The following is a 26,753-nucleotide window of genomic DNA, read 5'->3' on the forward strand; positions in this document are numbered from 1 at the left end:
AGGACCCTCAAGCACCGGTCACCGTCCTCCAGTGAACTGACCCATTGACACAGTCCACTGAGTTTCTCGGTAGTTCTTCTAAGTGAGTCGCGATACCGATCCGGTGGCAGATTTTGCTCTTACTATGGACAGTGTTAGCAAATTCACTCAGGTTCATCCTGTGAGCTCACCTGTCCCTCCGGACGTAGCCGGAATGGCCTCTTAGCCTACCAACAAGTAGGTAGGGGAAAAAGATCATAAAATACTTTTATTTCAAAACTTTCGAAGTTTAATAGTCCAAAATGTCGACAACAAAATAAAATAATGCAATAATGGTCGAATTTCGATCATTGGGTGAACACTTGATGAATAAATAAGTTGATGTTTTTTATTTAAATTTTCTAGAAAAGGATTTTTTTTTATTGCTTAGATGGATGGACGAGCTCACAGCCCACCTGGTGTTAAGTGGTTACTGGAGCCCATAGACATCTACAACGTAAATGCGCCACCCACCTCGAGATATAAGTTCTAAGGTCTCAGTATATTTACAACGACTACCCACCCTTCGAACCGAAACGCATTACTGCTTCACGGCGGAAATAGGCGGGGTAGTGGTACCTACCCGTGCGGACTCCCATGAGGTCCTACCACCAGTGATTACGCAAATTATAATTTTGCGGGTTTGGTTTTTATTACACGATGTTATTCCTTCACCGTGGAAGTCAATCGTGAACATTTGTTGAGTACGTATTTCATTAGAAAAATTGGTACCCGCCTGCGGGATTCGAACACCGGTGCATCGCTACATACAAATGCACCGGACGTCTTATCCTTTAGGCCACGATGACTTCATAGTATAGTAACAATACGTATGAACATACGAGGAAAAGAAAAACATTTTTATTTTAAACGTAAGTATAATTTACAATATTGGCTGCTTTCATCAGTCCAGTTTCTACCTTCGTGTTTCCTGTAAATAGTCTTTTATGGAGTTCAATTGGCTCCATAACTGGAGGCCGTTCAGACCTAACATATGGTTTCGGATACGCCGTCAAAACGAAGGAAATTCCTGTGTTTACCGGAGTTGTCTTGAAAATAATTCTGCACGAATTGTACAAATGTCCTCCGTACGCCAAATGATTCATTTAGAATTAATTAATTTATTATCGAAACGAAACAGAAACATCACAATATCTTGTCATTTCGCGTTTTACAAATGATAGTTTTATACTTTTTTTGTTTGTTCAAAAAGGTATCAATTGAATCTATTAAATTTCCTTTGATCAACATCTTTTGATTTATTTATTACATACTTAAGTGAACAAGCTCACGGCCCCCTATCAAATAATTACCGGAGCCTATCACAACATTAATTAACCACCGCCCACAGAAACATGTGAAAACATATTTTAGTTAAACTAGGATAATATTATAATTTTTGGTTTTCGCAATTCATTGACATATTTAAAACTGGTTTTATGGTTTAATCTCATCCTTATATTGGAATATTAAACAACTTTTGTTGTCACGGACAGCTTAGGTGTCGAGTTTACCAAATTTATTTTTGGAGATTTGATGGCCTGGTAACGAGACCTTTAAGCCAAGTCTAATATTTTCTTCTTTTAACCTATTATAATGTAAAGCGAAATGAACTGAAGTTGATGAATTAGTTCGCTATTATACGAATACTAAAAAAATCAGGTAAATTTACAGAAGTAAAAACACAACTTAAATTTTTGATTGACTATTGTTACATAAAACGAATCTGTGAATCGCACTGAAGCTACCACAGAGCACTTTTTGATAAAATAAACTTGAAGCATGTCATTTCAACCTCAATTTCCTCAATTCATAGCTCAAGCAACGACTTGTCTTGATCAGTCTGTGTTATTATTAACAGGCTTTACTGGCTTTAGTTCAAATTTAAATCACTTGAAGAATGATATGTGAATAACTGAAAAGTGCTGAAATTAGCAAAGATGTCTTTCTCGTTCGGCACACCTTCAAGTGCTCCTGCTACCACAGGACTCGCAGGAGGTTTTAGTTTCGGTACCAACAAGTAAGTGACTTACGTATTTTACTATAGTTTAAGTAGTAACCTTCTTAGTAGAAAACCTTTTCGGTATTTTAAATAGGTAACGTGGATTTTTAATCTGCATCAACACCTAATGTGGGTTCAAATGCTTTCCTTTTCTGGAAATCTCAAAAATTGGCGGTAACCGTATGTAAGTAGTGCGTTACGTTCTAAAAGGTTAATAAACGTTAAAGATTTACATCTCCAACGATAGTGTAAGTTGTAAAACGTACTTTTTAAGTTCTCAATAAGTTTGTAGTTTTTGACTACTAGTGCTAGTACTAAGAATACGTTAAGAAGTGTATGTCAAATACCTGTTTAAGTTTTTCTTAATTTTTAATGAAGTGTTTGTGGATGAGATCTTTTGATGCATAACAATTTTAATGTTTTTATTTGCAGACCTGCAACCCCAGGATTTGGCATGACTGCAACATCTCAGCCATCAACAGGCCTTTTTGGGAGTACATCTGCTACTCCAGCGCCCGCATTTGGTACTGCAGGTTTTGGTTCGACAACACCGGCATTTGGTTCGACTACTACACCTGCTTTCGGTGCATCGACCACTCCGGCCTTTGGTACAACAAGTACTCCAGGTTTTGGTTCAACACCCGCTTTTGGAGCTAATTCTGCAGCTCCAGTATTTGGAACCACTACACCGGCCTTCGGTTCAACGGCTCCTACTTTTGGTATTTTTAATTGTTTTTCAGCTTTTAAGTTAATGCTTGTCTGGAAAGCATTTGTGTTGTGATGTCATATTTTATAATGGCTAGAATTTTAAAACACTTAAATCAGGGCTTCCCAAACATATTTTGTCTAGTGCCCACTTGGAGAATAAATTCTTTTTTGGCGCCCCCATTTTTTCAACTACTTAAAAAACCACTATAGCAAGACCTCGGTGGGTGTTTAAGTCCTCCTAGATGAAATTACAAATCGCTTCCCAAGCCACAACACAATGGCCCCATTTTTTTTTCTGGGTCTCTTTAGGCCTGCAGTGACCACAAGCAGGCATTATTGCTCACTTTGAGAAAGGCTGTCTTAAATGGACGAATTTTATTTAAGACTTACTATTCTTTTAGTTTATTATATTCTTTTAACTGTGTAATAATAATCTTGTGTAGGTACAGGGACTTCAGCATTTGGGACAACTACAACACCGGCTTTTGGTACAGGCACTGCTGGGTCAAATTTTAGCCTTGGATCAAATACTTTAGGTCTGTCATAGTAAATAAATTATTTCAGTTACTTCACTTCATACTATACTGCAGTCTGACTTGATTGATTTTTTTCTGCAAAAACAAATCATAGAATGATTGATTACACTATTACAAATTTTGGACTTTATAAAAAAAATAATTTTTTTTTGTTTTAAAATTACTTATTTAAGTTGATTCTAATAAATTATTTGTTTGCTTCAGGTGGTTTTGGGACACAGCCAGCTACTACATCAACTACTGGGTTGGGTCTGAGTTTTGGTCTTGGTACAGCAACTACCCAAACAGGGTTTGGACTATTGGGAGCCACTGGTACAGCCACTACATCTAGTAGTTTATTTGGTATGTACTATTTACTAACATTTAACGAACAGTTTACCGTCTGAGCTACGCTCACAAGTGAAACAGTTCCATATAAATTAAATGCAATTTGTTACTATTTGCTGTTCTATGTAAATATTGTGCCCACACTGGCAGTACTCACTCACTGCACTCATGGCTATGTACTACCACTCTGCCTATTTATTTTGTGAGACAATGAAACGTTTTGGTTTGCTGTGTGGGGAAATTGAACTATAAAATAAGACTTGAACTCAAGTCTCAAGGTGGATGGCGGTATTTGCGTTATTACTGTCTATGGACTCCGGTACAAACTTAACACCATGTGGGCTTGTCAAACAATCCCTGCAATAACGAAAGCGTTTTAAAAATTGTGAAAATACTGAAAACAAGCATAGAAATTCCTCTCAATGGAGTGGGAAAATGAGTAATTTAATCCATCAGTGCTTAAAGCTATCAGTAAGCTAGATGCAACAATACAAGGGCGAAAGTTTTAACATGTCGATGACAGTTGATGACAATTACTGGTGGTAGGATCTCTTGTGAGTTTGCTTGGATTTCTGCCGTGAAGCAGTAATATGTTTGGGTTTGAAGGGCGGGGCAGCCATTGTAACTATACTGAGACCTTAGAACTCATATCTCAAGGTGGGTGGCGGCATTTACGCTGTAGTCGTAAGTAGTTTTGAAGTCGTCGTGGCCTAAAGGATAAGGCGTCCGGTGCATTCGTATCGAGCGGTGCACTGGTGTTCGAATCCCGCAGGCGGGTACCAATTTTTCTAATGAAATATGTACTCAACAGATGCTCACGATTCACTTCCACGGTGAAGGAATAACACCGTGCAATAAAAATCAAACCCGCAAAATTATAATTTGCGTAATTACTGGTGGTAGGACCTCTTGTGAGTCTGCGCGGGTAGGTACCACCGCCCCGCCTATTTCTGCCGTGAAGCAGTAATGCGTTTCGGTTTGAAGGGTGCGGCAGCCGTTGTGACTATACTGAGACCTTAGAACTATATCTCAAGGTGTGTGGCGCATTTACGTTGTAGATGTCTATGGGCTCCAGTAACCACTTAACACCAGGTGGGCTGTGAGCTCGTCCACACATCTAAGCAATAAAAAAAAAAAAAAAAAAAAAAAAAGATGTCTATGGGCTCCAGTAACCACTTAACAGCAGATGGGCTATGAGCTTGTCCACATATCTAAGCAATAGGAAATGCAGCATAAAATGCAGCAAAAACATTAACAAACAATTATTAGTGACTTTCTCCATATTTTCACAATAACTAACAGCCATTTATAACCCAAAACCAAGTGGAGAATGCCTACATCATACAAATTGAGATCATAATCCTTCCAGTGCCATGTATCCCGACCATTTCTCATCCTACACACCAAAATTCCAATCTTTTCAAGCACCCACTAGTAATGTGCTGATAATACCTGAAGATTTAAGTCCTGTAAAACGTGATGATTACAAATTAAAATGTGCTTCTAGAGACTGTTATCAGATTGTCACTCCTACAGTTGGTGAGATGAATTTATCAAATCAATATTATTAACTTTCATTTTGTGAAAATTAGAAAATATATATGTAAAATATTTAGACTTCCTGAGATCAGTACAAAACACATAGTAGGTTATGCTTATTAACTTTTAAAACGTAAATAAAAGATAACTTTATGATACTTAAATACATAGACACAAATAGCATGATGTCTTCGTTAGCTTTCATTGGTAGTGTATTTTATATATTATTGTAGATTAATGAGTAAACGCTACTTTATGAAAATTTTCAATATCATGATTTTTTAAAGTTGAAGTCATGAAGTCTTAATTTAAGAGGGATTGCTGAACTGAATATGGTGAAAACTAAAACTAGATTATTCTATCCATAATAATATTAGATAGTAGTTAAATTTGTTACCTTCGGAATTATCCAGCATTCTTAGTGATTACATGATAAGACAATAATTTTATTTGACAATATAACTTCTTGTTTTGTCTAATTATGTAGTGTGAAATTATGTAACACTACATAATTAGACACATATTACTTTTTATAAAGATCAAAACCTATTAAAGTATTAGAAACAGGGTTCCGTTGCATCTTGTAAATTGAGTATCAGTTATAAAATTTAGTCATGTTAACGGCGACTCTGTATAGATCCACCAAACAATAATAAAAATATTTACACTATATATTTTCGCAAATATTGTTGTTCAAGTTATATGATGCGTTTGAATTTTATATCAATAAACAAAGAAAAAACTATTAAGTACCATGTGCTCCTTGACTTTACAAGTAATTTCTTTCTCCTATTTTGCTTAATATCTATTTGCTTGTTTTGGGAAAAATTTGGAAATTATCAGTATTCTTCCTCTGCCAATATCCACATTAGAACAAGAAATAACATATAAAACATAAAATAAATCCAAATATTGAGGCATCGGATGATAATGGTCGATCTTATTGTTTGACTTACACTACATATAATTAATGACTCAAAAAATGTTAAAATCTAGATAGAATACCTAAATTCCTTTCTCAATTTTTCAATTTAATTCCTCTTTCATAAACCAAATATTGATCATTATTTTAACCACCCAATCATTTTCATCATTTACATGAATAAACCTAATTTTCTTTCCCAGGACCTAAGCTTGGTACAACCAGTCTAACTGGTACTCAGCCATCGACATTAGGTAAGTTACTGAAACTTTTATCATGTGATATTGACATTGTGTTTAAAAGATGTTTGAATTTGAACATTTGGCAAATATTTGGTAACATTAACTTTATTGCTCTCTATTGATATGAGAATTCATTACAATAATAGTGGTATCCAAATAATAGTATAATAATAATGTTAGCAAACTGAATTATTCCTTAAATTTTAAGCTGTATTTTCTTAGGTTTCAATTACTATATTGAAATTTGTAAAGTTACGCTGTGTTGTCCGCTACAGACCAATTAAAGTTTTGTACATACTTAAAATAATACTGATATTATCAGGAACATCAAGCTTCGGGCTTGGAGGAGTTGCACCGGCTACAAGTGGTATTGGTGTGACGAATACTACAGATGCTAAAAGTAAGTCCATATACTAAATTTATATTGAAATAGGAATATCACCATCTTCTCTCTGCTGTATTATGTGTTCTGGTTTGAAGGTGAGAAATTTCACATGTGCCAAGACATACCATGGCAGCATTCACGTTGTGATATGTATGGCATTGTGATTGTTCCATCTGGGTAGTATAAAACAATAAAAAAACACTGAAATGTGTTTTTTTTTTTTTTTTTTTTTTATTGCCCTTGTAGGCAGACGAGCATACGGCCCACCTGATGGTGAGTGGTTACCGTTGCCCATGGACTTCAGCAATGCCAGGGGCAGAGCCAAGCCGCTGCCTACCGCTTAATACTCTCCACAAGCCTCGTTTGAAGAAGGACATGTCATAGCGCTCGGGAAACACCGTGGAGGGGAGCTCATTCCATAGCCGGATGGTACGTGGCAAAAAAGATCTCTGGAAACGCACTGTGGATGACCGCAGTGGCTCCAGGTAGTACGGATGAACTCTACTCCGATGGCGGGCGGTGCGATGGTAAAAACGAGATGCCGGTATCATCTCGAACAATTCCTCAGAGCACTCCCCATGGAACATACGGTATAAAATACAGAGAGAACCGAAGTCCCTCCGCAGACCCAGAGGTTCCAAACGATCCGTGAGACTGGGATTATCGACAATCCGAACGGCCCTCCTCTGTATGGAGTCAAATGGAAGAAGCTGGTATTTGGGAGCCCCGGCCCAGAGATGGGAGCAGTACTCCACGCGAGGCCGGACTTGTGCTTTATAAAGCAGAAGCCTTTGGCCAGGCGTGAAGTACCGCTTCGCTCTGTTGAGGACTCCCAGCATTTTGGACGCCAACTTGGCTTTGCCTTCCAAATGACTCCGAAACTGGACATCGCTCGAAATGTCGACCCCAAGTATCCCAATACTCTCGGAAGGTTGCAGGGATACTCCTTGGAATTGCGGCGCCATGACAAAGGGGTCCTTCTTCGCAGTGAACGCGCAAACTTGTGTCTTTAACGGGTTGAATTGAACCAAGTTCAATTCACCCCATTTGGAGACTCGCCCCAGAGAGTTCTCCACTTCAGACACAAGTTTTGATCGTCTCTCTTGCACCACGCTTCGAGAGAGACTCTGATGGCCGATATATCGCGCATCCCCCGTGCTGTCATCCGCATAGCAATGCATGCTATCAATAGACAGCATGTCATTGATATACAGGATGAAAAGCGTGGGGGAGAGCACCGAACCTTGTGGAACGCCAGCGTTAATGGTCATGGTATCAGAACAGTCACCGTCTACAACGACCGTGATGCTCCGCCCATCCAAAAAGCTAGCGATCCACTTGCAGAGACCCTCGGGGATTCCGTAAGATGGTAGCTTCGACAGAAGTGCCCTATGCCAGACCCTGTCGAAGGCCTTCGCGATATCAAGGCTCACAGCAAGAGCCTCGCCCTTGCTCTCCAAGGCTTCAGCCCACCTGTGAGTGTAGTTTAAACAATGTGCTTTTTGAATGATTTTACAGCTGAGCCACCAAAGCAAACCAAGCTGCCAAATGAGATTTCAACAACAGTGGATTCATTCAAAGAATTTGTCAAGAAACAAAAGTCTCTGAGTTCTGAAGTTATGCGAGTGTCTATCAAGCCACTGCATAAGGTATGGTTACAAATAATTTTAAGCATTTAAACAAGAAAAATTCGTGACTTTTGAGGTTTATTAATTAAAACCACGTTTTACGGATTATAAGCGGGCGTTTAATTATTGGACTCGACTTCGATTACGTTAATCAGTGTCATCTAGTTTAAAATAGTTGTACTACCTAGGGAAGAAAACACATCGAGTCGCATACGAGTAAGTAAGTATTATAGTAACCGGCAAACTTCTTGAGCAAATGACCTTGACTGCGCAGAACCGAATTTTAGGTCACTTTGGTGGTGAGGGTGAGGCGCGACGGCAGGGGAAATCGTATCGAGCGCGTTATTGGTAGATCAGTCGAACCTTGCGTCCCGCACCGCGCCCTCATTCCGCTTGCTCCCAAAAGTACGCTTGCGTACAGTGGAAAGTCTATCGTTATTAATCGTTAAGTTATTTGTTATAATTACTTGTGGACTTTGTTGCCATTGCTATTTGTTGAGTGTTTGTTGATTTTTTATAAAACATACACTATGCCGCGACAAACTGGTGTACTATTCAAAAGAAAGGGTAGAAAAATTGTGTACGACGTATATTGCTTCATTATAAAAAACAGGGGAAGAATGATATGGAAAAATTAAAACAGACTTCGGAAGTAACAAAACCATCAGTGAGTACTGTTAGGTGCATTATTATTAAGGAAGCTAAAGGCTCTGGCTTGCTCGCCGTGTTTCGGACTCCGGGTAAGAAAAGATCAGGGAAGAAGAAAGTTACCGGAATGGATAGTTTCGTTCAATCTGTAATAAAAAGATGTAATCATAATAACTACATAATAAGCAGCGAAACTCGGTACCGTAGAAAGGCTTCGAAAAATTTCAAGAAGATATAAATTCTAATGGCTCGGAATGAAGCTTACGACGTATTATGAAAAAGCTAGGCTTCAGATGGAAAAAAAGAACAGAAAATAGTCGGAAGCTGGTAATTGAAAAAAGTAACATTCGATTACTACGAATCGAATATCTTCAAAAAATAATTAATTATACACAAAAAAGAAGACCGAATCGACCGAGTTGTAAACTACACCGATGAGCCCTATGTCGACTAATCACGATGATAGCGACTTGGGTGATGAAAACAGTGATGATGATGATGGTCAAGATTATGATAACGAAAAAAAAATTACAAATACCAGCTTCGCTTCAACTGAACCAAGACCTGGCAACAGCTCTAGTTTTGACTTAATAGAAGGTGTTCTTGTTTTGAATTTCAGACTGTATTTCCTTTGTGTTTTGTTTCTTAGTGGTTTGTGATGTCTGCCGTTAAATTACAAATACTATTGAATTCTATTTGGTTTAATATGAAGTGATTGTACAATATATTGCGCGTCTTGTAGCTGTTGAGTCCCGTTCAGAAGTGAAGGTGGTTGTGTGTTCTCCGGGTTGCGGAGCTCGCCGGTCCGCCGGTTTGCCGTCCCCCCCCTCGCCGCGCTGCCTGCGTCTTTCCCGACTTTGCGAAGGAGGAGTTGATGCGTAAACATATGGCCCCCGCCTTGGAAGCTCCAGCTTCCAATGAAGTAAATACATGATGCTGATTACGATATGTGTGTTGTGAGACTCTCGTTGTAGTCCTCTGCGTTGTGTAAGAGTGGGCAGATTTTTGAGTATGCCCGTTGTATAATCCCAGTCGCCGTTTTGAGGTTAGCTACTCGGGATATGCCGTCCTTGCCAGGAAATGTTTGCTGCACTCGTCCAAGACGCCATTTGAGTGGCGGCAGGTTGTCTTCTTTGATTAGGACCAGGGTGTTCGGTACGATGTCTTCCTTGTCCGTTTTCCATTTAGTTCTCGTTTGCAATTCGGATATGTACTCCTTAGACCACCTCTGCCAAAACTGTTGTCGAATTTGTTCCACTCGATCGTAGCGCGTCAGTCGGTGTGATGCCGTCGCCGTGAGGTCGCTGCAGGCTGGTGCGGTCAACGGTCGGCCGATGAGGAAATGACCAGGGCTGAGTGGACGAAGATCGTTTGGATCTGCGGACATTGGGTGTATAGGACGGGAATTCAGGACGGCTTCTATCTGTGCCAATACCGTGCTGAATTCCTCGTAAGTTAAGTGTGAATTACCTACAACTCGTCGTAGGTGATGCTTACAAGACTTCACTCCCGCCTCCCATAAACCACCAAAATGAGGCGAATAAGGCGGTATAAAAGACAAATTAATGTTGTCGTTGGCTGCTAGCGAGACAATTTCTTCGGAATTTTCTGTCAAGAATTGTGAAAATTCCTTCATAGCACCTACAAAAGTTTTAGCGTTGTCCGAGAAAATTTGAAATGGTTTCCCACGTCTAGAAATGAACCTTTTAAGTGCAAGTATGTATGCTTGAGTCGTTAATGATGTGACCAAATCCAAATATACCGAGCGAGTGAGAAAACAAACGATTAAAATAATGTAACATTTTTCTAATTTAGCACCTCTTCCTTTCCGGTTGAGTATAAACATTGGCCCCGCGTAATCTACTCCACATCTAAAAAATGGTAAACCTGACCCCGATGGTTCTATTTCAAGTCTCTGCATTGCTTAATCTGCCTCCAACCTTATGATTTTATCACTGTCCAAAAATATGTTTAAGCCTGATATATTACGCGTAGGTTTCAGAGGTAAGTTGTTTACTAGTGCATCATACATGACCGGGAACGATTGTTGTTGAACCACTCGTGCTAAAACCTTAGTCGCATTGTCCAATTCATCCGTCAAAAGCGCGCCGGACTTCCGCTGTGATTTTGATTTTGTACAAATGTTATGAACAAATCTTAACATATACGCAATAGCACGCCGTAATCGATTATATGATGAAAAACGTTCAAATTCAATAAATGACTGTGCGTTTGACTGACAGACCATTGCCGTCGCCAGATTGCATTGCCGACCGTTGCCAGATTTTAATTCTGGTAGATCATACTGGTCAATGATTCTGGTTGTATGTGTTTTTAATGATCTAGGTGACATACAAAGCCAACCCATAACAATGGTCGAATAAGTCCAAAAATAAATTTTAGAAAACGTCAATCTGAAGGATTGAAAATATTTTAGCGTATAGTCTTGTTGATCGGGTTGTATATTGTTAAGCGACTTACCTGAGCTTGATTTGACATTCGCATCAAATACACCTCGAAGCTTAGTAGTCGTACTGTGTTCTCGTAACACACCGTGGTGTGGTAGAAAATAATGTGGCGTTGTGTAATATAAAGTAATATAATTAAAGTAAGTCTGCTTATGTAGTCATTCACGAAATCGATATGCATTGGCTTATAGTTAGCCGCACTACGTTCTAGCTTGCGCTCGAGTGCATGGAATCGGTTCTGAGCGATAATGAATGTATCGCCGAGCGCATCAGCTGATTCTTGTTAAGGAATGCGCACGGAAAAACGACCCGAATCGTCGCGTTTGTTGTGGTTTAGAATAAAGTTTTGCATGCGCGTTCCGTTTTTGTATATTTGTTATGAATTGAATGAATTTCTTCTAGCTCCCGAAAGGTTTTTAATTGTGTCTATGTTTTGTGATTTATTATAATGAACTTGATTCGTTGAATTTGAATAGTTCTTATTATAAAATGAGCCGGAAATAATCCATCCGAGTTTAGTGTTTTGTAAACACGGACCATGTTTTAAACGAATTAATCCGTCGTTTAAAAGTTCCCAAAACTTATCTGCGCCGATTAATAAGTCTATATCAGCGGGTGAATGAAAATCTGGATCAGCTAGCGTGATGTTGTGTGGAATTTGAATGTTGTTGATGTGTGTATATGTTAACGATGGTGTCTGAGCAGTGATACGAGATAAAACTATACAAGTTAAGCGCGTGCTATAGTTATTAGTTTTAGCTCGCATCTGAACATCGCATGATTGGGTGGACTGGGTTACGGAGTTACCCACGCCTGTGATTTTAATGGAGGACTGTATCATTGGAATGTTTAATTGATTACATAATGACTGCGAGATAAAGCAATGCTGACTTCCGTTATCGAGAAGTGCACGAATTGTGTGGTATTTGTTGTTGTTGTCTGCGATTTCGACTAATGCCGTTGACAACAACACAGTAGGCAGTGTTAGATGTGCTGGTGTGGTAATGTCACCGTGATATGTGTGCGAGTGTAGTGAAGCTGTGCCGCCAGTGTGTGGGCTCGACTCAAGCTGCGGCGCCGGCGATGATGATACGGTTGCGCTGGCGTCGTCACTATTGTCATCACGGTGAATTAGACTATTGTGTTTTTTATTACACTTCTTACAGGGACCCAACCAGCAGTCTTTGACTGAATGATTTGCGCGTAAACAATTTTGACAAAGTTTTTTGTTACTCAAAAACTTTATTTTATCTTGTGTAGATAATTTTAAAAACGCATTACATGAATAAAGCCCATGATTTGCGTTGCACATGCTACAAGGACGCGATCGCTTATTCGAATTTGACTGCCTATTTTCGTTGTTTTGTGTGGATAAATAAGAGTAACTGTGTGAGTTTGATGATTGTATTTTAGTGTTAGTGTCAGGCGCAGGTTTAGTGTAAGATACCTTTATTGTCTCCAACACGTCGGCTTTGTCTCTTAGAAATTTAATTAAATGCGATAATGTTAACTTAAAATTTGATTCTGACTTCTGAATGTCGCTTTTATGAAGTTCCCATTCGCGTTCTGTCGACGCGTCCAATTTAGAAACCATTATGTAAACTATCAAAGTATCCCACATATCAGTAGGTTCACCTAAGGTTTTAAGCGCACGAATATTTCTCAAAACACTGTCAATAAGTTTGCGTATAAGCGCAGATGATTCTTTGTTTATAACTTGCATAGAAAACAGCGCCTTGACATGATTATGCACGAGTAAACGATTATTATTATATCTATTTTGCAATAGATCCCACGCAATCACATAGTTTTCGGCAGAAAATTCTAATAATTTTATAACCTGCAGTGCGTTACCGGTGAGACTTGAACGTAGATAATGAAACTTTTGAATGTTATCCATATCAGGTGAATTATGGATTAAAGAACTAAACGTGTCTCTAAATTCAAGCCAATTATCATAATTTCCATCAAAGGAGGGTAAAGAAATGGTGGGTAGTTTTATGCATGATTTCTTTGTGGAGCTCGATTTCTCACTTTTATTATTTAAGATACATTTAGCTTTGGCCACAATAGAATAATATTGATTTTCAAAAGATTCTCTGACAAGCAACTCATTCTCTAATTGAAGATCAGATACCTTCATATCAATATCATCTTGAATTTCAGAAAATTGTTCGAAAAGCTGTTCGATTTTTTGTACACGAACTTGCAATTCAGATTTTTGCAAATCAGTTAGTGTGGAAATATCAAGTGACTCGACAAATTTCGAGAAAAAAGTGAGCTTGCCCTTTAAAACACCTCGCCTCTTAACTAAATCTTTCACTATTTCCTCATCATCTTCCATCGAATGTTGCTTCCTTTTGGTCATTTTAGTGGTTTATGGGAAACAAAGGTAAAAACTCACGATTATTTCACCGGTACGAAGAGCTGCACGAATTGTTCACGTTTGCAGGTAGATTGCACACCGCGTTCACGTATTCGAAAATTTACTGGAATTGATTTAAAATTACGGTATTAGCACCGACGAGCACAGGATTGGGTTTGGATAAAAGGAAATACTGGCCTGACCGTATTGATGCTGGTATTCTTGAGTATCATCGGCGTCGAAGGACCATGATCTTGATTTTGAATTTCAGACTGTATTTCCTTTGTGTTTTGTTTCTTAGTGGTTTGTGATGTCTGCCGTTAAATTACAAATACTATTGAATTCTATTTGGTTTAATATGAAGTGATTGTACAATATATTGCGCGTCTTGTAGCTGTTGAGTCCCGTTCAGAAGTGAAGGTGGTTGTGTGTTCTCCGGGTTGCGGAGCTCGCCGGTCCGCCGGTTTGCCGTCCCCCCCCTCGCCGCGCTGCCTGCGTCTTTCCCGACTTTGCGAAGGAGGAGTTGATGCGTAAACAGAAGGAATATCTATTTTACCCCAAGATTTAATTATTACAATTATTAACCTAAGTATATGTTTTGTTGATGTTCTAATAAATATATAAATAAATACATATGTTGAGTTTAATAATTTAATAGCATTATGACGCAGAGTAAGTAATGTTTTTGCACGTGAGTGTACCATGCGCGAACTTACCCCCACTACGTCAACAAATGCTCAAGAAGTTTGCCGGCTATTATACGAGTAAGCATACGAGTCATGTATCGTACAGGGCACGCGCGCATTCACATCAGCACTTTGACATCGTTTTACTCAAACCACTTCGATAAAGCGGCACGACACGAGAACCCTCTCATCGTGGCCGCCGGTAACTACATTCCCGATCCTGCGGACAGAATGGAAAGCAGTCGACGTCGCCCAAAACACGTCATCTCGGATCCTCCCGATCCACTAACGGTGCTTCTAGGTACTTCAAGCACCGGTCAGCGTTTTCGTCGAACCCGTCGCTTGCGACGAAGGGCTCGACGAGTAAATTAACTCTCAGACACAGCCCACTGAGTTTCTCGCCGGATCTTCTCAGTGGGTCGCGTTTCCGATCCGGTGGTAGATTCTGCGAAGCACGGCTCTTGCTAGGGCCAGTGTTAGCATCGTCGTCAGGTTTCAGGTTTGAGCCCCGTGAGCTCACCTACTAGCCACGGTTACGCTGAAATAGCCTCTCAAGGCTATCAGCTTAGGTAGGAAAAATAATAATAATACTCAAACCGTAGTATAAAGCGCCAGTACACGTTCAGCGCTCATATACAGCGGTACTCACCACATCAACATAGATAGAATTAGTTACTTGTTAGCGAAGTAGGTATATAATAAACTCTTATTCTTTGACTAACAGCGATTTCTTCCTACTTTTGTTTAAAGGGATTTTATGACCTGGTAACTAAAACCTTTAAGTCACGTCGTATTTTAATTTATCTTATTTTTATGAAATAATATGATAATATGAAATGAAATGAAGATGATTAATTTGAGACGTTAATCAACTGGGATGAACATAAATGAAATGAGATGAGACGATAGGGGATGAAATATAATCTCAGTAAAATGGTGGTTATTTACTGAGATTTTCTCAGTGGACTTTTTGGAGGATCCCGAGAAGTTACGTCCAGCGGCTTTTTTCATTTTCCCACATTTGTGCACTTTCACAGATATTAAACAGTTAATAAACCACTTTATTACACATTTAAACCTGAAGAAACACTAAATAGACAAAATAAAACATATCACACAACTTCACTCCTCGCGTTCCCGCCAAAAATCCGATAATTTGATAATTTATTATCATAATATCGATGTACCGATGTTATCGAAACCAAAACATCGATGTTTACCAGTTAAACATCAATGAATATCGATCATCCCTAGTGACATAGTACTATCGTGATATCGCTTGTGGCAGGTGGCGGGCGAGGCGGCGGTCCTGACGCGCGAGGCGGCGCGCGTGTGCGGCGAAGTGGCGCGTGCGCGCTGCGTGTCGCGCCGCCAGCGAGCCGCCGCCGCCGCCGCGCTCGCCGCCGCCGACACCGTGCTGCGGGACAACGCGGCGCCCGGTATGTTTTTTTTATTTATTGCTTAGAGGGGTAGACGAGCTCACAGCCCACCTGGTGTTAAGTGGTTACTGGAGCCCATAGACATCCACAACGTAAATGCACCACCCACCTTGAGATATAAGTTCTAAGGTCTCAAGTATAGTTACTGTGTATAGTATACGTACACTTCAAGTATAGTATACATACATTACTCATTACTATTTTTTCCCTATCTAAGCTGGTAGCCTTGAGAGTCCTTGCCTGTGTAAGCGAGCGAGTAGGTGAGCTAACGGAGCTCTAACTTGAGGATGTTGCTAACACTAGCCCTAGCAAGAGTAGTGATTCGCAGAATCTACCACCGGATAGGAAACGCGACCCACTGAGAAGATCGGGTGAGAAACTCAGTGGGCTAAATAGTATGGTAGGCAGCGGCTTGGCTCTGCTCATGGCATTGCTGACGCCCATGAGCGACTGTAACCACTTATCATCAGGTGGGTCGTATGCTCGTCTGACTAAAAAGGCAATAAAAGAAATAGTAATGATGACGGTGCTGCGTTCCACTCCGATTTCGACCACGTTGATCTGCTTATGCTGATGGCTGCTTACCGAGACGTATGATATCCATAGAACATACATCCTCTCCTGGCTGAGCATTTGCTGGCCCACCTGTCCTGCTAAAACTGGAAAGGCCTTCCGACCACCAGTAATCTTATCTTCCTAAAAAAAAAAACACCACTGCTATATACTATTATATAATATATAACCGCATATGTGTTGAAAAATAATTATAACGTTTATTTATTAATTATATTATAAATTAAATAAACTGATATCTCCTATCGCACACTAAATCTTTAATCATGTTATACAAACTCTCAAAAAGTGCTATTTGTAATATGTAGTAATAATTCAAATTATAATAATATGGACAACTCTGAGAGTAGTGTAGTGGGCTGATAAGGTTCTCATAACTCAAGATGCTCAAGACCATTGACGGTCAACCCAAGAGGTCATTCAGGTTACATAGCAAAATCAGAAACTCATGTAATTTTTTTCAGGTTCGGAGCTGGAAGGCATGGCGCCTCCTCAGTACGTGAAGGACCTGATTTCTGAACTTGAACAGCATCTAATAACGTTTAGGAGACAAATGGAAATCGCAGACAAACAGATGCAATCGACACCAAAATTACTGACCGAAAAGGGTAAGTGTTTGACGACAGCGATAATGTGTTTTAATTACTAATTAAGATCCATCAGACGTTGCAGCTGTTCTTACTGGAGGGGATGGATTCCACACTTTACTGGTGGTAGGACCTTTTGTGAGTCCGCACGGGTAGGCACCACCACCCTGCCTATTTCTGCCGTGAAGCAGCAATGCGTTTCGGTTTGAATGGTGGGGCAGCCGTTGTAACTATACTGAGACCTTAGAACTTATATCTCAAGGTGGTTGGCGCATTTACGTTGTAGATGTCTATGGGCTCCAGTAACCACTTAACACCGGGTGGGCTGTGAACTCGTCTACCCATCTAATTAATAAATAAAAAAAGAAAATATGATGGAACCCACATGTACTTTTAAAAAAATATCATGATGTATAACTAATTTATGTAAAATTATTACAGAATTAACACTAGGCATTCGTCGTATGCACGAGTCGCTGGTAGCTCTGGCGGGCCGGCTGCAGACTGTACATTCCCAAGTCGAGGAGCAGCTCCGTCAGTACAAGAACCTGAGGACCTACATACTGAAGGAACCGGCTGCCACGTTTGACCTCCTACAGAACCGTTAGTCGACATTATTACAAAACTAATAGTGTGGTTTGTTGTCTGTTCTTCGTATTCGCGGGATGTTTTGACTCTGAATATATAAAAGTCAAACACACTATTTCAATAATATCTATAATGTTCAGATATATGTGTACAATGTTAAAATATAAACTAAAAAAGAGTAAACGACGCTAGGCGTTTTGAAATACGTACTTAACAAGTGTTCACAATTGACTTCCACGGTGAAGGAATAACATCGTGTAATAAAAATCAAACCTGCAAAATTATAATTTGCGTAATTACTGGTGGTAGGCTCTTGTGAGTCCGCGGGGGTAGGTACCACCACCCTGCCTATTTCTACCGTGAAGCAGTAATGCGTTTCGGTTTATAGGCTCCAGTAACCACTTAACACCAGGTGGGATTTGAGCTCGTTCACACATCTAAACAATAAAAAAAAAGTTAAATTTTCTTTAAGAAGTTTATATAATTCCGATATTCCGAGGTTCATATCAATAATATTTTCCCAATGTTTTACATTAGCTATTTAATGTCACATCTGCTTTGCGAATAGCTTCCTTTTATGGTGTACGCAAATAGTGGAATATTTTATTGCAGATAACACAAGCCTAGACCAAATGTTACAAGAGGATGTTAGCGGTAAAAGAAAGTTTAAGTCCACGTTGACCGGTGAAGTGAACAGAGTGAGTGCCGTGCTGGCCGACCCTAGAGCTGCTTTGGGTATGGATATAGTTCAGTCTTATTTGTTGCAATACATAGTTATTAATGCCCCCGGTGTGTAGTGATAATGCTGGTGTCTAGGTGCCGCATAAAAGAAGTATCATACGGATCTAGCACTTGTTCACGAACAACTTTTATTGCCTTTGTAGGCAGACGAGCATATACGGCCACCTGATGGTAAGTGGTCACCATCGCTCATGGACGTCAGCAATGCCAAGCCGCCGCCTACCATTAAGTACTCTCCGCAAGCCTCGTTAGAAGAAGGACATGTCATAGCGCTCGGTAAACACCATGGAGGGGAGTTCATTCCATAGCCGGACGGTATTTGGCAAAAAAGATATCTGGAAGCGCTCTGTCGATGAACGCAGCGGTTCCAGATAATATGGATGAACTCTGCTCCGGTGCCACCGATTTGAGTCCGCGCGGGTGGGTACCACCACCCCCCCCTATTTCAGCCGTGAAGCAGTAATGCGTTTCGGCTTGAAGGGCGGAGCAGCCGTTGTAACTATACTGAGACCTTAGAACTGACATCTCAAGGTGGGAGGTGCGTTTATGTTGTAAATGTCTATGGGCTCCAGTAACCGCTTAACACCATATGGGCTGTGAGCTCGTCCACCCATCTAAGCAATAAAAAAAAATGGCGGGAGGACGACGCACTAAGTAATGGGATCGCTTGCAGGAGGCGTGCACCAGTTGGCCGGGCCGACGCCCTTCAGCTATATCGGGTCCAATCTGACGCTGATTACGAATGTTGATAACAGCGGTATGTATTTTAATACGCTTTTATTAGCTTCAGACGTATGTATGCCCTTAACGGAATCATTGAACATTACATGATTTTGACCCCCTTCAAAACGTCGGATTAACTCGAAATTTGGTATACTTATTAAGGATCGATGACAATTTAAAATTAAAAAATATTTATGTATTGAGAAAATTGATATTATACAAAAAAATTAAAAATAAATAATAGTTTAAAAAAACTAACAAAATACGCTTTTATAGAAAATTCAACTAAAAAATAGAAAATAAATTTTAATAAATTTGAATTTAAAATAGTGTAACAAAAAATGATTTGATTGTAAAAAAGCGTATTTTTTTTATAATAGTTTTTTTAAACTATTATTTATTTATGATTTTCTGATACCTACCTTTAAATACAAGTAGAAATACGCAAGAGATACGGCACAGAACTATGGCGTCTAACCTGGACGTTATTAAACTATCATTGAAACACATATATGCAATGGTATTGTATGGGAATGATACCCTGCCCCGTTTAATTTAGTCAGTGTTTAACGTGCAGTGATCCACCGCGGCCGCTGATGCGAATAAACATGTCAATATACTTAGTATTTTATTGACTGCTCCGATGAGGTTCCCGGAGGACAATACACATAACCACAAATAATCTCACCATATAATTGATAGTTTGATGTGGGGACAACGTCGTTGCGTATCTCTTTCGAAAGTTCGAAGCGTCTACCGTCTAATATTGTACACAAATTATATACTTTGCTATTTCACTGAGTGGATACTACCACTGGAGTTAATGTCTTGTGGTGGGAGGCGACATCTACGCCGTTTATTTTCCTCGACCCCACGTTAGAAGTCTCCGTATAGCAGTACAGCAGCTGCCCCACCCTTTAAACCGAAAAGCATGAGTGCTTTAGTGCAAAAATAAGCAGGATGTCATTTTCCCCTATCTATTAGCTGGTAGTATAAGGGATACTCCAGCTTTTTGTGGACGCTGAGCTCACTGGCTCAACCTGAGAGAATTGTCTTACACTGACCCTAGCAAGAGCAGTGCTTCACTGAATCTACCAACGAATTGGAATCGCCACCCACCGAGAAGATCCGGCGAGAAACTCAGTGGCTCGTTTCTGTGGGTTAGTTCGCTCGTCGAACTCCATCGTAAATGACGAGCTCGACGAGGTCGGTGATCAGTGCTTGAGGGTCCTAAAAGCACCGAGAGAGAATCCGGAGGATCGGACAATACAATTTTCGGGAGATGGATGCCTTCCGTTGCCCCGGTCGCCTGGGTCGGATCTGTAATTAGCGGCTGCCACGTTAAGGAGGCTATGCCAGGAATGAGCTATGCTGATCCATACCACGACTTGCCGCCGATACGTACGTCCTTTCACATTATTTATCAGGGCCCTGAAAACTGAGATTAATATAAAGATAAGATATATAGAGATAAGAGATAAAAGATAAAAGAGAATATAAAGATAAGAATTAATATAAAGATAAAGATTTAATACATTTTTTTTGGAAACTATCGACATCTTATGGCGGATGCCCCTAAACTTTTAAGTTGTTAAATTTAAGGCATTTAATTATTGTTTGATTAACCACAAAAAAAAAAAAACAAGTCTTTATTTGGTAAAGACAAATTGATTAAATTTTAACAAATGGTGGTTTCTGATAATTTGCAAAAAAAAAAAAACCTAAAAACCTTCATTAAAAATAAAATATAGGATAGTTAATTTGTTACTGCCATTAACAGGAGCAATTAGAAACTAATCGAAACGAAGCCATCTAGTGGCCGACGACCGTAAACATTTTTGTTGAGTGCTTGAGTTGCTTATCTATAACTAATTTATGTGTATTATCTATGTTATGTACGTTTTTGTTTTTAAAAGACTTTTTGGCGGGAACGCGAGGGGTGAAGTTGTGTGATTTGTTTTATTTTGTCTATTTCGTGTTTTTTTCAGGTTTAAATGTGTAATAACGGTGTTTTATTAACTGTTTAATATCTGTAAAAGTGCACAAATGTGGGAAAATGAAACAAAGCTGCTGGACGTAACTTCTCGGGTTCCTCCAAAAAGTCCACTGAAAAAATCTCAGTAAATGACCACCATTTTACTGCGATTATATTTCATCCCATGTCATCTCATTTCATTTCATTTCATCCCAGTTGATTAATGTCTGAAATTAATCATTTTCATTTCATTTCACTCCATTTTATCATTTTTCATAAAAATAAGAATATAAATTAAAATAAGACATGACTTAAAGGTCTTAGTTACCAGGTCATAAAATACATTATAAAAATGTTTTTAAAAATGCTTTCACTCGTCTCCAGTAAAAATGTCTGCCTTTTGACACAATATAACAAATAAAAACAGGAGTTGGGTAAGGTTTAGACTTGCGCAAAACATCACTTCCCAATGTAATGTGATATGACATCACTTTTACAGACAGGTGATATTACTCGAAAACATTACACATCACTCTTAACATTACTCGGTGCGTTCAATAGATACTGTGACGAATACATTGTATCTATACACCCGGCACTTTCAGAACCTGGTCCCTCGTTTGTTGGGGGTGGCCGGCGCGCTAAGCCGGCTTCTGCCCAACGTCGGGGGGCCTGACCAGGTGACGCGCCGTCTCTATACGGGGGTGGTGCGATCAATGGCCCTATACGGGGCGCCCGTGTGGGGCCAGTCCCTGGCCGTGGGGGTGGCGAAGCTGCTGCAACGGCCGCAACGCACCATCGCGGTCGGGGTCATCCGTGGTTATCGCACCATCTCCTTTGAGGCGGCGTGTGTACTGGCTGGGACGCCGCCTTGGGTTCTGGAAGCGGAGGCGCTCGCCGCTGACTATAGGTGGCGGGCTGAACTTCGTGCCCGGGGCGTGGCGCGTCCCAGCCCCAGTGTGGTCAGAGCACGGAGGGCCCAATCTCGGCGGTCCGTGCTGGAGTCATGGTCCAGACGGCTGGCTGATCCTTCGGCTGGTCGTAAGACCGTCGAGGCGATTCGCCCGGTCCTTGTGGATTGGGTGAATCGTGACAGAGGACGCCTCACTTTCCGGCTTACGCAGGTGCTCACTGGGCATGGTTGTTTCGGTGAGTTCCTGCACCGGATCACAGCCGAGCCGACGGCAGAGTGCCACCATTGTGGTTGCGACTTGGACACGGCAGAGCATACGCTCGTCGCCTGCCCCGCATGGGAGGGGTGGCGCCGTGTCCTCGTCGCAAAAATAGGAACCGACTTGTCGTTGCCGAGTGTTGTGGCATCGATGCTCGGCGACGACGAGTCGTGGAAGGCGATGCTCGACTTCTGCGAGTGCACCATCTCGCAGAAGGAGGCGGCGGGGCGCGTGAGAGACGCACAATCCCGCCGCCGTCGAGCGGGGGCCAGGGAGGCGGATCTCGCCCAAGCCCTGGCCCTCTAAGTGTTTCGGGTCCCCCTCACATGTCGGTCTGGGGACCGGCGAGGGGGGCCTAAGAAGACGACGTGCAAGCTGCTCTGCACGCGTTTTACGCAAGAGCATCCGGGTGATGGAAGGCCGGCTATCCTCGACCCACGCTGGTTCTGGCCCAGCGGGGTATTCCGCAGGGTAACCCACTCTAACCGGCGCCATCTAGGCGGGCTTCGGACAGTCTGCCGACCGAGAGGGCTGGTGGTCGTGGCGCCGACGACCGCCAGTCCGGCGTCCCGAGGGGGAGGGTGATGGGAGAGATGTGCTCCGCACTAAACGCTTCACTTTCCCCCCTTTGCCTTGTCATGAGTTCTGTCTCATGCGAGGTTTGGACGTTGGTTGTTGAGCGACAGGAGGTTTTAGTCAGTTCGACTCTGACATACCCCGCCCAGTATCCCCAGAAAAGGGCGGAAGTCCGGCGATTTCCTCCTGACCAAAAAAAAAAAAAAATCTATACACCCGAATCATTACTTAAGTGATGTGTTCATACTTTGTATTGTAATACACTGTTATATTACTTGACAGAGCTTGACTTACTTAGTAATATAATAATTTTATTTTTTACTTAATATAATTTATTGTGGGATGAACGGATTTCATATGGCGACTTAGACTGCAAATTGAGCTCGACGATAATGTTAATATACGAGAGCAGTAGACGCATTTTTTTGGCGCGGTCTCCTCAAAATGTATCCAAAGAGGACTGTACTTTCATTTAGACGCCATTCTTTCTTTCACTTATTAAACACGCATTAAAACAAATAATAAAACTATCTTCAAACAAGTGCTTAAGTAATTCAAACACAAAAATTAATATGAAATATTACTAAACAATTACGAGCGACTAGCGATTTTACAAAAGTTGCGAATAAAAAATTAAGTAACTTGCGGGGAACTACCGGCTGGCCGCATGAAAAGTATAAACACAAATACTTATATTAAAATTCAGACGTACCATATAAAAATGTACCTAGCGGCCAGGGCATACGGTTCAAAATCACTAGGAATAATTCCGCGTCGCTTGCTCATTTATTTTGCGTAGCACTGCACGTCAAGCCATCGCGTTGCAGCGTCGATCGGTCTGTCTCGCTCGCTCGATTGCGTTCGTGTATTAAGCAACATTACACGACAAAGAAAGAAACATGTTGGGTGATAGTGTGATGTTTGTTTCCTTCGCGTGATGTGTGATGTTGCATTACATATAAGCCGGTTACAGTGCTCCACCGACCGTCTGTGCGTACGTTCCGTCCTGACGGTACGCATGAACCGATCGTCAGTTTGCTTCATTCAGTGCTCTCCTGACCAACAATCTGACCGGATTGGTATAGTCGGTACGCAAAAGGGAAGCGTTTGCAAATAGTTTAATTGCTGCTTATTATTTTCGAAAACGTTTAAGGAACGTTTAAGCTTTTTTAATTATTTGAGAATGTCTATCAAGTTTTGATGAATTATCCGCACATACTTCTTGCCAGGCCTTTAACTTGGCATCGCGATCTTTATATAACACATGGCCTTTGTCTCAGAGCGGTTCACGAAGACGAACTTCGGTGATTAGGCGCTCGGTGTCGATATATTTGGCCACGTTCAATACGAAATCGCTTTTTTTGATGATGATACACATATCCGTACGGTCGGTCCACCCATCGGTGCAGCACAGAACGCGTTCATTTGTTTCCATAGCGCGTCGGTCGACCGACGGCACGCATGCGGACGCGCTAGACCGACGGTCCTCGTACGCAGTGCGTAGCAATATGCGTGTGCGTACGGTCAGTCCAGCACTGTAATGATTTATGAATTTTCATATAAACGACAAGCGCGACTGACGTACGCACAGACGGTCGGTGGAGCACTGTAACCGGCCTTAGAGTAATATTACCGGAGTAATATCACTCGCATTACTTACACATGTCTAGTTTCCATTTGTTCGTTGTCCTAAAGCCTCGACGAGTGCATTGCATCAGTCCTCATTTCGTCTTTTCGCATTAAAAGTGTACAATTTCCAAAAATATTCGAAATTGAGTTAATATGCGGAATCATTTGGCATCACCAGTATTTTTCTCATTTAAACTGTCAAAAGAGCATAGTTTACTTTTAGTTTTTTTAGTTTACCTATACATTGACTACTATTAACAAAATTAATACATAATTTTATCTTACTTAAGACAGATAATGTAACTGGTAAAAAATAAAAAATAAATGTTGCAAAATGTTGATTAATATTAAAAATACCACATGTTAATCCATTAAAACTCACTCTCTTGTAAAATTAGTAAGTTTTGAGATTATACAGTTTTAATGCGAGAAGACGATTTGTGTCTTCAGTAGTTGATTGACTGGTTTTGTTTCAGCAACCTCGTGGCCTCCCCATTCGAATCCTCCGCCGCAGACGAATTCCACGTCTGCCTTGCTGTTAACGGGTCCATCTTCGTTCCAGCTTCAGAAGCCGCCCGGCAAACGAGGAAAACAATGATATTGGCGTTAGATAGCGCTTTGTTAGCGCTAATCGGACATTGGACCAGTGCACTGTCTAATAAACGCGAGTGAATCTTGAAAAATAATTAAAAATAATTCATGTCTAGAAGTGTTTGTTTATCGGCCGCTGTTGTGTAGTGCTAGTGCACGGATAATGTTTTTAATGATCGAGTTGAATAGTCGTTTTCATATTTAATTTGTGAAATCTAATTGTGCTCTGCTGTGAATATCGCTAAATGTATTAAATACACATATTTCCTAAAGCTACTTGTCCATCCACTATTATGCGTTGATATTACTATGTCAAAAACCTTCCCCGAAGTGCTAAAAACTATTAAATTTTCAGGATTAAGATAAATGTTTTTATAATATTAATATTTATTATAATTGTATTAGGGTACTGTAGTAGTGCTGTATGTGTCTGAGTAAATTTAAAGAAGACCTGAGTACAGGATAAAACACCATCTTGAAAATGAAGGTAAGAGTATGTGTGTAATTTTATTTATGAACACAACGAATAGATACTATTGTACTATTTCACACTTATTTAAACTTTATGTGCAAAGGTATAATGGCGGACTTAATGCCTGAGGCATTGTCTATCAGTCAACCAAGGGTGGTCTAGAGAATACTGTGGTAGTTGCATTACTTAATGCGAAAATAACCAAATTCATAAGAATATTACGTACATTAATAAACACATACATGGTATACATATATATCATCCCATGCGACATCATATGGACGCCTCCAGGCTTCTATCGGTCGCCCCACCTTGCAAGCTGGTGCGCATCTCTGCCTCACGCCATAAATGGACAGGTTGGTGGACCAACACCTGGATTTTAATGTGCTCATCCAGATTTAGCCGCTTTTTATATTGAGTTATTTTAATTGAACGAAATCACGGATTACCTGGTGGTTAAGTGATCACTGGAGCCTGCAGACATCAACTACGTCAAGGCCGTCTATCTTGAGACACGAGTCCTAAGTCTCCGTATTTACAGTACAACGGCTGCGCCGCCCTTCAAACCGAAACGCATTACTGCTTCACGACTGAAATAGGGTGGTGGTACACACCGGTGTGAGCTCCCAAGACGCCCGACACCACCATTTTGCTAATGTTTGGGCCTATTATGAGACTGCAGGATAGGTTTTGTCAATGCGGTCCATTTAGACCGTTCTCAGGGTGGGAAATCCCATTCACGAGATAATGAATTGTTTTATTAGTATATTATAATGGTGCACTGCCCAAAACTGAGCAAAACATTTGATTATTTTGTATTGTAAAATTTTATTGTTTTATTATATTTATTTTCGAAATGTGGTCCCGTTTGTATGTTGTGCGTGTGATAACTAGTAGCGATTAAAGTTTCAAATAATTCTGATGCTGTATTTTAGGAATTGAAAAACGCCTTGTGTAATTTCAAGTATTAGGCAATGGGGTTCACCTACCGAACTCAACCTTGACTTGACTTGCGTTCAGTCTGAGACTACGCAGTACAAACTGCTGTCATCAAACTGAATAAGAACGAAAGTGAGTCTGGAGTCTGGTCTAACAGTCAAACTGAACGGCGTGGTATTCAGATGTTTCCTAATAACATATGTATATAAAAAAATCACAATTCTTAATAACGATAATAACAATAAAAATAATAAAACAAATCACAGTATTTGTT

General features: G+C 40.5%; 1 protein-coding gene across 3 annotated transcripts; it reads left to right on the forward strand.

Moving 5' to 3' along the window:
• Positions 1-1,779: 1,779 nt before the first annotated feature.
• On the forward strand, positions 1,780-25,340 carry LOC101742889 (nuclear pore complex protein Nup58). 3 transcript variants are annotated; one of them, XM_012691538.4, is made up of 13 exons: positions 1,780-2,038; positions 2,453-2,739; positions 3,172-3,264; positions 3,469-3,606; positions 6,256-6,306; positions 6,617-6,694; positions 8,198-8,328; positions 15,763-15,913; positions 16,951-17,094; positions 17,515-17,676; positions 18,274-18,396; positions 19,076-19,159; positions 24,954-25,340. In XM_012691538.4, exons 1-13 carry the CDS (start codon positions 1,959-1,961, stop codon positions 25,073-25,075), a joined length of 1,644 nt encoding a protein of 547 aa, XP_012546992.3. In that variant the 5' UTR covers positions 1,780-1,958; the 3' UTR covers positions 25,076-25,340. The 3 variants fall into 3 exon arrangements, with proteins under 3 accessions (XP_012546992.3, XP_021204579.2, XP_062528146.1); XM_021348904.3 differs by lacking the exon at positions 1,780-2,038 and adding an exon at positions 2,065-2,204; XM_062672162.1 differs by lacking the exons at positions 1,780-2,038; positions 2,453-2,739; positions 3,172-3,264 and adding an exon at positions 4,961-5,130 and having other exon boundaries at positions 3,464-3,606.
• The last annotated feature ends 1,413 nt before the right edge of the window (positions 25,341-26,753 follow it).

This window comes from Bombyx mori, chromosome 14 (assembly GCF_030269925.1).
Source record: "Bombyx mori chromosome 14, ASM3026992v2".
Lineage (NCBI taxonomy): Eukaryota > Metazoa > Arthropoda > Insecta > Lepidoptera > Bombycidae > Bombyx > Bombyx mori.

Bases quoted from the DNA above. Each gene is read 5' to 3' on its own strand.
- LOC101742889 (XM_012691538.4), top strand. From the start codon at position 1,959: ATGTCTTTCTCGTTCGGCACACCTTCAAGTGCTCCTGCTACCACAGGA. The intron at 2,039-2,452 runs GTAAGTGACTTA...TTTTATTTGCAG, and splicing joins TTTAGTTTCGGTACCAACAA to ACCTGCAACCCCAGGATTTG. The intron at 17,095-17,514 runs GTAAGTGTTTGA...AAATTATTACAG, and splicing joins AAAATTACTGACCGAAAAGG to AATTAACACTAGGCATTCGT.